This window comes from Barbus barbus, assembly GCF_936440315.1.
Source record: "Barbus barbus genome assembly, chromosome: 37".
In the NCBI taxonomy this organism is placed as follows: Eukaryota; Metazoa; Chordata; class Actinopteri; order Cypriniformes; family Cyprinidae; genus Barbus; species Barbus barbus.
The window spans coordinates 19,585,001-19,601,851 of record NC_136715.1 but is presented as its reverse complement, the minus strand read 5'-3'; the positions used below and the strand labels follow the sequence as shown (position 1 = coordinate 19,601,851).

The following is a 16,851-nucleotide window of genomic DNA, read 5'->3' as shown; positions in this document are numbered from 1 at the left end:
AACCAATGCTAAAGATATGGAAAGGTGGAAAAGGTGGAATCGAGCAGCATCTGATGTCATGTACCATACAGACCATGCATTCAACGGTGGACGGGCAATTGTTTGTTCACCTCAGACTCACGATAGCATCTTGAGTAAAATCTTTAGGTACATAAAACTAATGGTCCTGAGAGGAAGCAACAGACTCCTCCTCAGCAATAAAATCAAAAGCTCTGCGTCACAGCCTTTCTCCACCAGTTCATTTGAATCAATATGACAGTTTTAAAAAGGTCACATTGATTTCACATCATATAATATTACAAGAGGACAATTGATTAGATGAGAGCTTGGACGCTGACATAAATAAAAAATCCACTCCTAATTCCTTTTTACAGGTCAAATTCATTTTAACGCTGTTTCCTATTATTTAACCGCTTCAAATTTCCTGATCGTTTGGTTTTGTAATGCTAGCTATGATAAATTCTCATAACCATTGAATTTCTCATGTTCAGTTTACTGTCATGTCTGACGTATTCTGTTTAAACATGCTCCTCCTCTTGAACAATTATCCAACTCCATTGATTCACACCTTTTTTTTTTTACCTGAAAATGTAAATATAAAGGGACTGACCTGTAATTTTGGATTACAAGGTTTTATTCTTACACTGTTGAAAACTTTTCTGGCTCAGCACTGTTCAGGTAAATCTGATTTTTCTTCATATTTCCATGCTTAAAAAATAACCTTGAAAAGTTAAGTGCTTTTTGGATATTAGTCTACACTGGTTTTTAGCTGATTCAAAGCTGGCAGACCGTCTTGGATCAGAAATGAACAAGCCACCAAGTGGTCATTTTTGCTGGTTTCAGTTCATAACCAGCTTGAATCAGCTAGAAATCATGTACCATTTTTCCAAATCTGTTTGGCAACATCTTAAATTGGATGCCTAGCAGAAATGTAGGCTTTTTTTATTTTTAATTTGATACCAATATTTATTTAACACTTGTTTTTCACAGAAATGATGGCCAAGTGCGTTGTATTGACCGCTATAGCGATGCTGGCGATGGCATGTGTGGCCTCTCCTCTGTCCAAAGACCCACCTGAGAACACAAAGGCGACGGAACGGCTTCCGGAGAGACCACCTGAGACACCGGAGAGACCGCAGTCCCGTGCGAGTCGTTCCGTGCATTTACCGGAGGTTCAGCGAGAGCTCATGTCCCGGCAGCTCTTACAGGCACTGTCAGGTGCGTGTCTCTGGAGATAAAACATTAGAAGAATCGAAGCCTCACTCTTAATTGCTGTTCTTCGTGTTTTTGGCAGAAATCATCCAACGAGAGGACTGCGTTACAGATTATCAAGGCTGGGTAGATTTTGGGCGTCGGAGTACAAACTGAGATTTAACCGTAAAAACCCTGTACTATGATTTTTGTCATTAAATATATTTGCAAGTATATGTGTTTTGCGTCATCTGGGTGCGAATAATTTTACTCACGTGTGATAAAGATGAAGATAGTCATATCAGTAGCCCACTAAGGCCTAGCCTTAAAATGATAATAAATAAATAAATAAATGATAATAAATAAATACATAATGATAATAAATAATAAATAAATACATTTGAAATAATACAAATGTTTAAAAAACGGTCTGATAAAATGAAAATTACTTCAAATGTTGAGTAATATTAAATGTAGAATTTCCAAATAATATGAAAATAACTGATGAGAAATAACAAAATAAAAGCCTTTCGTGAACTTGCTTATAACCATATTTATCTGTAAATTCACATAGTTATAAAAAGAAAACTCTGTTTCGACAAAAAAGTTTCACTTTTGATTAACAGTACACCCCTCCAGAATGTAATTTGCCCAATGTCAGGACTGTCTGATTTTCTATTACAAAATAAAAGCAAAATATCATATATGACCAGTTTTGTCTTTGATTTTAGGTAGCTCTGAAAAGGAAACTCCCTGTTTCCACAGAACAATTTCAATTGACCTTATGCACGGTTACTTCCTGGTTGTAGATAAGCCAGCTCAGTCATTTCCGGTCAAGTGTACTGTGCCGTAAGAGGAGTGCTCTTTGCTCAGTTTCTCTACATAATCCATTCACAATTAGGAGAAAAGTTTTGTTTGTCTAAGATGACCAAACGTCCACGTATTCCGTTTCAGCAATGACAAAATGCGAATGTTAAATTTACGCGAGGGAATCCATTAAATCATGCCACGAGGTGTGTTCGACTTCATGCAGACTCTTTCTGCTCCAGGTGTTTGGATACTCTCACAGATGAAGTGAATTACATGCAATATTTGACAAATGCACGGACGTTTCAGAAATGTTTTCATGAGCAACAGAAAAACTTTTTATATACTGCTTAATACAGGTTCAAGAATAAAGTTCAACATAAACACCTACTATTTAAATACCAATAAAGTGGGGGTATATTTGCTTTTATCAGTGTTTTTTTTATTAAATTTAACTCAATATAACATTGTGACTATACAGTAAAAAAGTTTTACTGTTCTAAAAACAGATATGTGAGCAGTATATTTTTTTTATTATTATGCAAAAATTATACAAGAGTTTGTACAAGCAAGTACAAAAACAAATAAACATTCATAAGAATAAGCTAAACAATTCATGCCAGGGGTACAATTACAACAATTTTAACAAAAAGCATCTTTCTTGCTTTTTTGTTCTTAATTTTATCAAATGTAGTACCATACACTCCAAAACACTTCCAAATCCTTCCAAAATAATCTTGAGTAAATATTATAATAAATAATTTTATAAGATTTTAAAAATGTGTTCATGGCTATGAAGGTAAGATATTGATTATCGAGAATACCATTACAATGTCCTTTAAGAGATTAGCCAAGCATAAACAGTTACGATAGTGTTTATTTGTCAGCATTTAAATGTATAGTTATACGTGGGCAATTTCCTGGGATTACCAGACTCTGCATATAAAATTATATGTTATTTAATAACATGAAACTGTATGTTAATTCTGCAATCATTATTTACGGTATTGCAATTATTTTGTTTCTCCCTTTATGATAGGAATGAGGCAGGAGATGTTTCTGTGAGCGTCTCTACCTATATATAGAAGATTACGAGCTGTCTTATCTTTATCCGGAAGTTCTAAATAGTGCTCCGTGCATATGGTCAATTCAGATTGACAGTCAGTCCACTGCCCCAGGGTGTCACTCAGTTTCAAGACGATCTGATGTTGCATTACATAATAAAATGGGGGAAGTCGTGGCCTAATGGTTAGTGAGTCGGCCTTGTAATCCAAAGGTTGCGGGTTCGAGTCTCCGGCCGGCAGGGATTGTAGGTGGGGGGAGTGAATGTCCAGCGCTCTCTCCACCCTCAATACCACGACTGAGGTGCCCTTGAGCAAGGCACCGAACCCCCAACTGCTCCCCGGGCGCTGCAGCATAAAATGGCTGCCCACTGCTCCGGGTGTATGTTCACGGTGTGTGTGTGTTCACTGCTGTGTGTGTGCACGTTGGATGGGTTAAATGCAGAGCACGAATTCCGAGTATGGGTCACCATACTTGGCTGAATGTCACTTCACTTCACTAAAATTCCAAATCTCATATTATACTTGTTCTGCCTGTGATTTTGATAGCTCTAAAAAGGAAAGTCCCTGTTTCCACAGAACAATTTCAGTTCAGATTGATAGTTCACTACCCCAGGGTGTCAGCCAGTTTCAAGACGATCTGATGTTGCATTACAAAATTAAAGCCCTCCAAAAACTTATATATGACCAGTTTTGTCTTTAATTTTAGGTAGCTCTAAAACGGAAACTCCTTGTTTCCACAGACCAGTTTCAATACAGATTAATAGTCCACTGTCCCAGGATGTCACTCAGCCAGTTTCAAGACGATCTGATGTTGCATTACAAAATTAAAGCCCTCCAAAAACTTATATATGACCAGTTTTGTCTTTAATTTTAGGTAGCTCTAAAACGGAAACTCCTTGTTTCCACAGACCAGTTTCAATACAGATTAATAGTCCACTGTCCCAGGATGTCACTCAGCCAGTTTCAAGACGATCTGATGTTGCATTACAAAATTAAAGCCCTCCAAAAACTCATATACTGATACTGTCTGATGTTTCATTATATAATAAAATCCATAATAAATCTCATATATAACCTTTTTCGTCAATGATTTTGGATAGCTGTAAAAAGGAAACCGTACTCGGTTACTGTCGTAACCTCAGTTCCCTGAGATACTCCACTTCGTACTGCATCTTGTCTAAAGACACTATGAGAACAAAGTTCAATCACACCGTGCTGATAGAGTAATGACTCAATTTATACCTCCTCAAGCATCAATGCTCAAGGCAAGGCAAGGCAAGGCAAGTTTATTTATATAGCACATTTCATACACAGTGGTAATTCAAAGTGCTTTACATAAAAGAAAGTGAAATAGACATTAAAATCAATAAAAACATGGAAATAAAAATAATAAAAACAAGGAATTTTAAAATGATATAGAAAATGATTTAAAATAAATTTAAAGAAAATTATTATACATAAAATGTATTGCAGTCAGTTCAGACATATAGCACAGTGCTCATTCAACAAATGCACAGTTAAACAGATGAGTTTTGAGTCTTGATTTAAATGTGGCTAATGTTTTAGCACATCTGATCTCTTCTGGAAGCTGGTTCCAACTGCGGGCGGCATAATTGCTAAAAGCGGACTCCCCTTGTTTTGTGTGAACCCTTGGTATTTCTAACTGACTCGATCCTAATGATCTGAGTGGTCTGTTTGGTTTATATTCAGTGAGCATATCAGCAATATATTTAGGTCCTAGGCCATTGAGTGACTTATAAACGAGTAAAAGTACTTTAAAATCAATCCTAAATGTAACTGGAAGCCAGTGTAAGGACCTGAGGACTGGTGTGATATGCTCAGATTTTCTGGTTCTAGTCAGAATCCTGGCAGCAGCGTTCTGGAAGAGCTGCAGTTGTCTAATGGTCTTCTTGGGAAGGCCGGTGAGGAGACCATTACAGTAATCCACCCTGCTGGTGATAAAGGCATGAACAAGTTTCTCCAAGTCTTGATTGGAAACAAAACATCTAATTCTTGCAATATTTTTGAGATGATAGTATGCTGATTTAGTTATTGCTTTGACATGACTACTGAAACTAAGGTCTGTCTCCAGAATCACCCCAAGATTTCTGACTTGATTTTTAGTTGTTTGACCCCTAGAGTCAAGGTATGCATTCACCTTGAGAACTTCATCTTTGTTTCCAAATGCAATGATTTCAGTTTTCTCCTTGTTTAACTGAAGAAAGTTCTGGCACATCCAACTGTTAATTTCATCAATGCATTGGCAGAGGGAGTCAATGGGGCTGTAGTCATTTGGAGATAAGGCTAGGTAAATCTGGGTATCATCAGCATAGCTGTGATAGGCAATTTGGTTCTTCCTCATTATCTGACTTAGTGGGAGCATATACAGGTTAAACAAGAGCGGTGCAAGAATTGAGCCTTGTGGGACTCCACATGTCATGGCCGTCCACTTAGACTTATGCTCTCCTATACTCACATAATAACCTCTCCCTTCTAAGTATGACCTGAACCATTTGAGTGCCATCCCAGAAAGCCCGACCCAGTTTTCCAGTCTCTCTAAAAGTATGTTATGATCGACAGTGTCAAACGCAGCACTAAGATCTAGTAGTACCAGCACTGATATTTTGCCAGAATCAGAATTGACGCGAATATCATTTATTATCTTAACGAGTGCTGTTTCTGTGCTGTGATGTGCTCGGAAACCAGATTGAAGGGAGGCTTAACAATAACTCCAAGGCTGAAGCAGGCTAAACTCAAAGAGGTCACGCCCGGCCTGGATAATCGTTCCAGAACTTCTTGCATTTCGGCACCCTGGGCCGAAACATACAAATAACCAATCAGTGAGCTTGAGCACCGTGCGGCCAAGAGTTCTCCATCAGAAAGTTCCCATGTGAAAAATGTGGCATTAAGCAGAGAGGACCCTGGCCTGTAAGGCCGGTACATCCAGGTTATAAAACATAGCAAATGTGGACGTCGAGGCCCAGCCGGCCGGCCGCCGGACAGATCTCTGTAAAAGACACACCACTAGACCACTCCCACGATGAGGCGATGCCTCTTGTGGAATGGGCTCGTATGCCGATGGGGCATTGTAGGCCCAAGGACGAGTACGCTAGCATAATGGCATCCACTATCCATCTGGAGAGCCTCTGCTTCGTAACCGGACGCCCTCTGGCGCGGTTACCGAAGCTAACAAAGAGTTGTTCCGACTTCCTAAAGGGGGCGGAACGCTCAAAGTAGATTCTCAAGGCTCTGACAGGGCAGAGCAAGGATAACTCTCAGTCCTCATCAGAGCGTGGAAGCATGGAGAGCGTGATGACCTGAGCTCTGAATGGAGTGGAAAGCACTTTGGGTACATAACCCTGCCTTGGTTTCAGGACGACCTTGGAGTCATTAGGCCCAAATTCAGAGACAGTCCAAAGGGAAGGACCATGTACTGATAAGCCACTCCCTCGAAGGCGAACCTCAAGAATCGTCTGTGATGGGGGGGCTATCTGGACGTGAAAGTATGCGTCTTTCAGGTCCAGAGAAAAGAACTAGTCCCCTGGCCGAATCTGCGAGAGGATCTGTTTCAATGTGATCAGCCTGAACAACCTCTTCATGAGGGCGCAATTTAGGCATCTGAGATCGAGGATGGGCTGGAGGCCGTCATCCTTCTTGGGGACGAGGAAGTAACGGCTGTAGAAGCCTGACTCGCTGAGAGCTGGAGGAACTCTTTCTATTGCTCCTCTTCCCAGCAGAATCATCACCTCTGAGCGTAGAACACGGGCATTCTCGCTTTGCGCTGAGGTGGAGACCACGCAGCTGAAGCGTGGGGGTCTTCGAGTAAATTGGAGTGGATAACTTCGCTTTATTATCCCCATAACCCACTCTGACACTTCGGGGATGGCCTGCCAGGCCTCATCCCGCGTTGCGAGGGGATGGATAAACTCGAGTGGCCGGCTGCATGGGGGTAGGGCACTCGTGAGACATGGAAGAGAAAGTTTTCTCTCTTTTTGAGAAAGTTTGTGTTTTATTTTTCCCACTATAACAGTGGGCGGGTGCTTATACAGGCCCTATATTTGCAACAAACACATCTCCCTCCGCACCCGGTGCTGAGTGGGGTGATAAGAGTTTCCAGAGAGGCTGTTTGGGGGGTGGTCCAGCCATGGCAGGACTTGGTCAACTCAAGGTCAACGCAGGACCTCTTCCTGCTCTGCAGATCTGCTATCCTAGGTCGGGGGCCCTGGCGCTTAGAAAAGGGGTGGAATCTGGCTGAATGGAATCTCCCTCGCATCTGCTGCGTCTTGGCAGGCTGAGCCGCGGGGACGGCAGGCTTCGCTGGCTGCTGAGTCGGCATAGGCTTAGGGTGACTGGAAGCAGCTACGGAGCTGGAGCACTTGGGCAGGAAGTGTCGCATGGCCTGGGACGACTTCTGTGCCTCACTTAAACGTTCAGCAAACACTTCGACCGCCGGTCCAAAGAGGCCACTGGGAGAAATCGGGGCATCAACGAAGGGAACTTTGTCTGTGTCCTTGATCTCCGTCAGCGTGAGCCACAGGTGGGGCTCGAGCACCACTAGGCTGGCCATGGACCTCCCGATCGCCTGGGCGTTGATCTTGGTGTTGTGCAGTGCCAGGTCTGTAGCACTTCTCAGCTCCTTGATCACAGGATCAGGCTCAGACTCGTACATGGAAGAGAGGAGTTTGGCCTGAAAGACCTGGAGCGCCGAAGCCGCCTGTCCAGCCGAAGTGTAGGAGCGTCCAGCGAGCGCTGCAGTGGTCCTGCACGGCTTAGACGGGTGGGTGGCCTTTGCCTTCCAGCCGATAGCAAAGGGCGGGCAGAGATGCGCTGCCACTTATTCGTCTAGAGGAGGCATCTTCTCGTACCCTTTTTCTTCAGCGCCATCAACCGTGGTGAGGGCGGATGAAGCGGAAGTACGGAGACGAGCGGAGTAGGGGGAGTGTCATGATCTTGTGAGCTCATCGTGAACTTCAGGGAAGAACGGCGACGATCGCTGACGAGGGGCCTGATGGCGCCCCGGCAGGAACCACTCATCCAGACGGCTGCGAGATGGCTCTTCTGGTGGAGACCACTCCAGACCCAGCTCTTCCACCGCTTTTGAGAGGATGCAGGATTTCTTTTTATAACTATGTGAATTTACAGATAAATGTGGTTATAAGCAAGTTCATGAAAGGCTTTTATTTTGTTATTTCTCATCAGTTATTTTCATATTATTTGGAAATTCTACATTTAATATTACTCGGAAATTCTAAATTTAATATTACTCAACATTTGAAGTTGTTTTCATTGTATCAGATCGTTTTTTAAACATTTGTATTATTTCAAATGTATTTATTTATTCGTTCATTAATTCATTATTTACTGGCTTAGTAAATGAATGCCAGAGATCGCTTTTCCTTTGATCTCAGTAACCATTATTACTGTATTTTGTACGCATACAGTTATTGTACGCATTTGTTAAATGAATTAATAATGGCTGACAGCAAATAACACGTTTACAAGAGCATTTGTAACAGACAACTTGCTTTGTGTGATGTTATATACACACCACTAAGTATCAGTGTACAACTATGTAAAAAGAATCGTTTTCAGCGTTAATAAAGCTATAAAATAGTTTGTTTTTCTCGTTGTAAATTTTATGTGCCAGGCTTCCGGTGTCATTATTCGCTTCCAGCTATTTTTAACTGTACAAAAAGCTCCTTTAGCTTTAACACCATATTGTTTTTATGTATTATGTTAATTATGAACAGGGTGGTTTGTAGTGCAAACAGTTTTTACAACACTTGACTTTGTCCCTAGGAATAAACCGGAAGTCTTGCACATTCACAAAAAATAAAAAAAGGTGGGGATACTCTGTTAAAGCTGTCTTAGAAACAATTCACACATAAACAAATAAAAACAGGTCAAAAAATTCACTGAAATCTTTATTGCTACACAATATCAGTGCCTGAAACAGTCACTTTTTCTGCACTCACGGGCTTTTATGTGAGGCTAAAATGTCTAAACATTGTTCAACTTTTAACCGCTCATCCTTAAAGTAAATTAACAATACTTTACATAATTGTTTACCTTTTTGACATTTTTTTTAAACAACACCTTACATATTCTATAAAAATGGCGAGCAGGCATTGTGTTTTATACAGAGTGGTATTTCAGGTAGACTTTTTTTCTTTAAATATATTACTTTTTAAATAACATTTTTGTCTGAGACTTTAGATCAGTAAATACTACACCTTATCATGCCCCTTTGAAAATTACCATATTTCTGTTCACTTGGTTAACAGACACAAGTGGACACAATGGAAGATGTTGATGAGAGGAGAAGAAAACAAAGCTTCAATAAATAATCCTGTGATACTAATTCACCCCTGGACGAATCAGTGTTAGAATTACCCCATTGTGTGTTCACTATTTACTGCCCTAGAGCACTTAACTTTATTACTGCATCCCTGATTCTTCCGAAACACAATCATATACATTACAAACATTACAGTGAAAACGTGTCTGTGGCATTAAATTTGCATGACATACGTGTGTGCACGGTGTACCATCACATGAGGTGATCTTGCATTAAAGTGAAAATAAAGCACAAGGTTACTTCTATTCACTCAATAAGACTGTATAATGTTCCCTAAATTGACCACCAACAGTCATTATGAATACAGCTTCTCATTTTTACAGTGTTTAGACAGCAGGTACAGTACATAACCTCACATAATGTACCCTGCATTCCCTAAGAAAAGGGATTTGAATGCTCTGAAAAGTGCTATTATGAACAAAATTGAGGCCACGTAGTGCATTTTTCTGTAGTGCTGCTACAATTTCATAATAAAACAGTGATTGGATAGTGACAGACAAAGTCTCAACAAAAGAGGACATGTTAAAAAGTCAACAAATGTACAGCTATTCCCTTCTGAAGAGTGTTTAAAACACCCTACGACAACAATAATAGAAACACAGATGTGTTTGACTTCATAATGAAATCTTTTGAGGTGCAGTCCATACGTAAAATTCCCAGTGCCAATAAGAAGTCACTACAGAAATAAAAACTTGATATGGCTTTCGGAATGTCCTATTACAAATGGGAAAAGTTTAACTGCATGCCACAATGAGGGTGATGCACAAAATGGCACCTTTAATGGTGAACGTCTTTTTGTGTTTCATGGGGGGCTGGTTTTTCTTTTCGACCAAAATCCACAAAGCCTCTGGCAACCACTTTGTACAGGCCCAGGCTTCTGAGTTTTTCCACAAGATTGACGCTGAAAATGTTTCCCTGCCATTCCTTTTCTCTTTTTTTTTGTTCACTTCCATCAGAGCCACACTGTGGTTTCTCTGAATATGCGGTGGCTCTGTGAGTGAGAGGGGAGTTGGGATGAATTGCAGCCGAGATGCCGTGCTCTGATACAAGCTTTAGCAGACCGAGGGAGGAGGTCTGGTGGAGGTGTGATGTGGACCCAGAGATAAACTGGAGGCCTGATGAAGTCCTTACGTGCTCACAGCTCCCACAAGCGGATGCACTGCAGGGCCGAAGGCTGGGGAGAGAACAAGGAAGATGAGTGTCAGATACAGCCAAACCACACCAGAAATAAACAGGCCAGAACACAGGTGTTAGTGAAAGCTTTTTTGGTTAGAAACACAGCATATAGTGTATAGTCATGCTGATGAATTAAAGAATGTAATGATGAGACTTCCACAAGATGGTTAACAGCATTTATAGAGAAAAACTTCAATGTAACATGCACAGCCTAGTGTTAGCAAGTCATTCTCAAAATATGACATGGCTTTTTCATTCTATAACCTATAATGTTTTAATGATAATATAAAATTGTTTACGTTTACATTTTATAGATTCAAATTTGTATCATTTTTTTATTGACAATTTTTCACTGGTGTTCCAATCCATGTTTCAATCATATAAAATAAAATGGTCCAGATTAGTAATGTGAAGATGTTAATGAGTATTTAACTTTTATGAGAATGAAACTGAATTCATAACCAGCATTTCTGAGAATGATCTTCTAACATTAAATTCCTCCAATAAAACATAAGCTATTTTAAAACAGATCTGCAATGCATGAGACATGCAGCTTTCTCAACTAAACCTAAATCTGAACAGGAGAGAAGACAGAATTATAACAAATATCCTGATGCTATTATGCTACAATGTTTGTTCATGAATGAAACCTAAGGTTAGAGTGAAAGAAAGTTAGTGGATGGAGTTCGCAATTTGACGGATCATCCTAATAAAGGGTTCAAAGAGACCATGCCCGACATGTCTTACTTTATGGATGACGGTATTATAACTGTACAAAGAGCTGGTTCCAGCGCTTCCTGTTACAGATGGAAGGAGGGAAAATGAGCAAGGATATACTAAATATTAAGATAAAGGTTGGTTGTGAACACATACAGACATTTCTGATATTCCTCCAAGTGCCTAATTTAAATTTTATTTAAGTTGTTTTAAAAATTAGGGAAAAATTTGACACGTTAGACGTGTTAAATCGACAATGTCTGAACTGCACAACTAGAATTATGCCCCTAAAATCGCAAGACACGAGGGGAAAAATTCCCCTGTATTGTTTTGTCTTACATTTATATCCTATGATAGTTTAGCAATATCACGTGAACAAGAGTGCTGCTTGTTTTCCAAATACTGTGCCCTCCATAAGTATTGGAGCAGTAAAGACAAAATTGCTCTGTTTCCTGTGAAGTCAAGACATTTGCAAATATGATTAAAAGATGAATATGAGACAAAACTACAGAATGTCACATTTTATTATTAGCCGTTTCAACACATACATGTTTTACTAAATAAAAAGAACAGCACTTTTAGAGTTGATCCCACTCATTGATGTGAGCATAAGTATTGGGACAGTTGAACATAAGGCAGATATAAAAGATTAAAAGCTATTATTTAGTTGCAGATCCCTTGCGCACAATCACAGCAGTGAGTCTGTGACCCATAGACATCACCAGACTCTTGGTCTCATCCTTTGAAATACTTCTCCCAGCCTTTAATGCAGCCAATTCCAATTGTTGTTTGTTTTGGGGAGTTTCTGCCTTTACTCTCCTCTTCAGCTGGTGAAATTCATGTTCAATCTGATATAAATCTGGAGATTGACTTGGGCAATCTAAGACTTTCCATCTCTTTGCCCTTATAAATTCCTTGACTGAACTGGCAGGGTGTTTTGGGTCATTGTCCTGATGCAATATGAAGCACTTCCCAATGAATCTGGTGGCATTTTCTTGAATATTGGTAGGCAAGATGGTTTTGTACCCTTCCAAATTCATTCTGCTACTGTCATCATACATTAAGTCATCAGTAAAGTTGAGAGGGCCTGTTCCAGAGACAGCCATGCATGCCCATGCCATGACATGCCATGTTTGTCTCATCGGTCCATAAACACAGTTCCAAAACTCTTCTGGCTCACCTTTGCTTTTTTGCAAACTCTAATCTTGCCTTTCTATTTTTGGTGCTGGTCAGAGGTTTGTATCTTGCCATGTAGCATCTGTAATTCTGTGTCAAAGTCTCCTGAGGACAATAGATTGTCAGAGCATCACCCCAGCTTTCTGGAAGTTGTTGGTGATTTTACAGACATGTCTCTTAGGGTTCATTTTCACAGCTTTTATGATTTGTCTGTCATCAACTACTGTTGTTTTCTCAGCCGATTGGTTGCTTGGTGGTTTCCAAACTCTTGATTTCTCCATGCCCTTTGTTTTTGCTAGAGCTCTAACTGACTTCCTCTTTTCTTTTAGCATCCAAATTGCTTGCTTTTCTCTCAAAGTCAGCTCCCTCGTCTTCATCCTGGTTTGTGTGTGTCATCATCGAATGCAAGATTCAGAATACAGAAGTAATGGATATAACTGATACGACACATTCCCTGCTTTTAACATCTGAAGAATGAATGCAACAGGACACAGCTGATCACTTAGAAAGACCTGTGAGGCAACTGTTCCAATACTTATGCTCACATTAGATAGAGGGATGAAACTCTAAAAGTGCTGAACTTCTTAGCTGGTAAAACATGAATGTGTTGAATCACCCAATAATAAAATGTAACATTCTGTAGTTTTGTCTCATATTCATCTTTTAATCATATTTGTAAATATTTTGACTCCACAGCCAACAGAGCAATTTTGTCTTTACTGTTCCAATACTTTTGGAGGGCACTGTATCTGCTCAACTGCAAATGTGATATTGATTTTATACAACAGTTCAATAAACAAGAAGTTAATATTGTGTTACATTTTAAACACAGTATTACCGGTTTTTGTAAAGTTTTGCCAATGCAATTAGTTCCATTAAGCCACAGCAGAACTGTCGTGCGATTCTGAGCAACACACAGCAGTTTCGTTATTGAACGAATCAACGTTTTTGAATGAATGACTCACTCATTAAGACCAGTGCTGCCAACTTCTTTCAATGGAAAGTAGCTAAAGCCAGCTTGAAAAGTCACAAAATGTCACTAGATAACGTCAGATGCTAATTAGCATATTCACGACATCATTGCGTCGTATTGCCTTTTTTTAGAAAACGTTTTGCCTCTCTGCGCTCACATACTGAGCCAAATTCTCAATAAAACGGCTTTCATTTATATATTTTACTGTTTCTGTTGTCAGAAAATGGGATAATTATGAAATACTGACTCAAACGGAGCCATTTAAGACTCTCCTTTCTCAAATGTTAATTTGCACTAAAATCCTGATTTATAATTGAGGTGTCGTCTGATGGAATCAAATATACATTAGATAAAGACAATGCCTGTGCTGTAATTTCTGCTATATTTGCATGTCAAATTAGAGTTAGAAGCAAGAGAATATCTATTTTAACTGAAAGCGCTGCTCCTCTCAGCCGCTCACTATGATAGCGGTGTGTTTGTGCGGCAGTACTGACGAGTCTCAGAAACTAAATAAAGTTTGTCCAAGAAGTCGCTACATTTGTCGCTAGGCACTTTTTTGGAAAAAAAAGTCACTAAATCTAGCGACAAAGTCACTAGGTTGGCAACACTGATTAAGACATTGGTTTGCTGCCACCTACTGGTGTTTTTAGTTAGTAAATGTGCCATATGTAGAATTTTAAATCTACAAATAAGTGTATTTTATAGTAGTAGTAACTGTAAGTCATTATCGTAATGGGCTAATCAAAGTATAATGCAATTAATCTGTGCTTTTGTTTTTATTTCTTTTCATTTTTAGCTTAGTGAGTTTAACTTCAGCTTTGAACAATTTCTGTTTTTAGATCGTAATGTTACAATGTTAGAATGTAATGTGATTTTAGCCCATTTTTCAACATAATACATAGCATAGCGAACACGGTTACATTAACTATATTTGTTTTCATAGCCTTTAATATAAACATTGTTTCATTGGACAAAATTGGGCAGGATGGAATTTTTAAAAAATAAATATATGCATTTTTAAATCCAAATAGAAAAATATAGAATATACCAAGATATATACCGTATAATCATAATTTGGCCAAAAATACAGATTTTTTGGCCTTATCGCCTAGCCCTAGTAAGAATTGTCTTGTTTTATGCACATGCCCGATAAAAGAACAAAAACAAGAGAATTCTGATGGATGATTGACAGTCCTACAATAAGCACTGTGTGGGCACCAGTGTCTTACCTGGTGGAGAAGGAGGAGAGGAGGACGGAGGGATGGAGGATCTGACAGCTAGTGGTCGGAGGTGTGGGTGAGGTCTGAGGGATGTTAGGTCCGGATGAAGGGACTGTGTTCATGTGAGGAAACACAAACACATGCTAAAATTCAGCTATGCATGACAGGTGCCTACAGCACTACACTGAAGGCAGGGTGGATTAAAACCATGATAATGCTAGGAAGCAGAGCTGGGTAGTAACTAATTACATCAATCTGGATTACGTTATCAGATTCCAAAAATCAAGCAACACAGACTACAATTTGTAAGTAATCTACCCAGCTCTGCTAGGAAGCATGGGAAAGATTATACAAATAGTATGTTAAGAATATCTACTCTAAACTCTAAGACCTTTTTGGATCTGAAGAACCACTTCAAAAGTCAAACAAACCACAGAATTAAGAAAGAAGTGTGTTGCTGTAGATGAATGGACTCTTACCCACAGTGCCGTGCAGGAGGTTGGGGAATTTGGACAGATCAGGCTCATCCTCCTCGAGGTCGTTGAGGCTGTAGACATGTTGGAAATCCACGTCCAGCTCTCTGAAGTCTTTGGTGAGGACACCCGGCCGTGGGTGCAGGATGCCCCCAAGATTGGGCTTGGCCAGCTGCTGCCATTGGTGCAGAGTCACTGAGCCTGTGGACAATGGCAAAATGAAGTCAGTCACTAAAATGATCTTTTATTATGATCTATTTAGACTAAAAAAAGTTTATTAAAGATTCTTAGTTTACTTGAAACTGCTTATCCACTCTTTCCTGCTGCGTCATATTTGATATGCTCATTTCTAAGGCATCTAAATTATCATAAAGATCAAAACTTTGCACAGCCTATTATGTGCATTCTATTGCCTGACTAATAGTTTAGACTTTTTAGCAAGTAAAAGGCATTTTTGAGTAATTCTAAAAAACTTTTTTAGGTTGTGGTTCGTGTGTCTTTTTGCTGTATATCTTTACTGATTTTTATTGAGTAAATGTAAGAATAACTATCTCATAGTCACTTTCTAACTGATATACCAGCTGAAGAGGACAAGGTATTTTTCAGGCATCTGGAAATAACTAACTATTCTTATCAATATTTTAAGATGAAAATTTACCTGACTGCAGAAACTTAGGTCCATACATCCATTTTTTAGAAAAATCATTTAATAATATAAGTGTTAAATATGATACATTAACATTTATTTGTTCATCTCTCATTTCATAATTGTATTAAATTTAATTATATGTTTCGGCCCCACAATAAAAACTACAGCACTTTGATCATAAAACTAAGAATATAAATATCAGACATATTATTTGGAGATACAGAGTGACAATAATGATATAAAAACATGGATGTTTTTTGTAAGTAGCCTGCTATATTGTTATAAAGACCTCATGTATTTCAAATTTCTCCATATTCTCCTATATATCATACTATATGAGCCAAAAAGCCTGACTTTCTTTTTTGATTTTTCTAAAGTTTCAATAAACTGTTCCATTTTGTCAAATAGATTTTTTTTCCTGACCGTTATTTCATATATCTGGCTTTACAGGGATAATATTTGAAAAATTTTCATCCACCAACAATTCAGAAACATGATATGAAAATATGTGGTAACATGATAGGAAGAAACGTCAATAAAATATCCCTTACTTGATCTTTATATAACATGGCAATTTAGGGTGTAAAATTGTACAACTCTCCTAAAATGTAATTTTTATTTTATTATTTATTCATTATTTTATTTTTAAATGTGTATTTTGTGGTTTGAGCAGCCGTAATTGTAGAGTTGATCTAAACGTCCCTCTTTCATGACTTGTATTAAGCTACATGTTTGCGTATCTACTGACCCTCCAGCGGCTTGACTATCTGCAGCCGTTCAGGCAGGTACGAGCGGGAGGAGCCTGTGCCTGAGGAATGCGTGGAGGTGCCGGAGTAGTTGGTTCCTGTGGATGCGACGCTGCCGTTGGGTGTCAGGAAGCCGCTGGAGCCGCCTCCACTGCCGCTGCTTCCACTCTGCAGGGCACGCAGTTTCCTTTCCCTCTCCACCTCGAAGAACGGCCGCTCTGACGTGTGGCTCTCCTGACGCTCTGAGAGAGACCGGAGCGCTTCCTCCAAATCCTGCCCACCTGGCGTACCTGGCTGGCCC

At 39.5% G+C, this 16,851-nt stretch overlaps 2 protein-coding genes across 5 annotated transcripts in view; one reads left to right on the top strand and one right to left on the bottom strand.

Annotated features, from left to right (window-relative positions):
• Positions 1-992: 992 nt before the first annotated feature.
• On the top strand, positions 993-1,368 carry LOC306857238 (uncharacterized protein; the record flags this gene model as incomplete). The annotated part of the gene is made up of 2 exons (XM_079397067.1): positions 993-1,218; positions 1,295-1,368. The coding sequence occupies 2 exons, from the start codon at positions 993-995 to the stop codon at positions 1,366-1,368; spliced, it is 300 nt and encodes a 99-aa protein (XP_079253193.1).
• Positions 1,369-8,960: 7,592 nt separating this feature from the next.
• Positions 8,961-16,851, bottom strand: part of LOC306857192 (trafficking kinesin-binding protein 1-like) — a 28,667-nt gene continuing 20,776 nt past the window's right edge. For 2 of the 4 annotated variants that reach the window (XM_079396988.1, XM_079396987.1), the window contains 4 exons: positions 16,553-16,851; positions 15,162-15,356; positions 14,692-14,794; positions 8,969-10,594 (listed from right to left, as the gene is read on the bottom strand). The exon at positions 16,553-16,851 is cut by the window's right edge and continues 21 nt beyond it. In XM_079396988.1, coding sequence (XP_079253114.1) covers positions 10,198-10,594; positions 14,692-14,794; positions 15,162-15,356; positions 16,553-16,851 — 994 coding nt within the window. In that variant the 3' untranslated portion in view covers positions 8,969-10,197. Of the gene's footprint in view, positions 10,595-11,343; positions 11,394-14,691; positions 14,795-15,161; positions 15,357-16,552 lie in introns of all 4 variants that reach the window. The other 2 variants (XM_079396989.1, XM_079396990.1) reach the window with 2 other exon arrangements.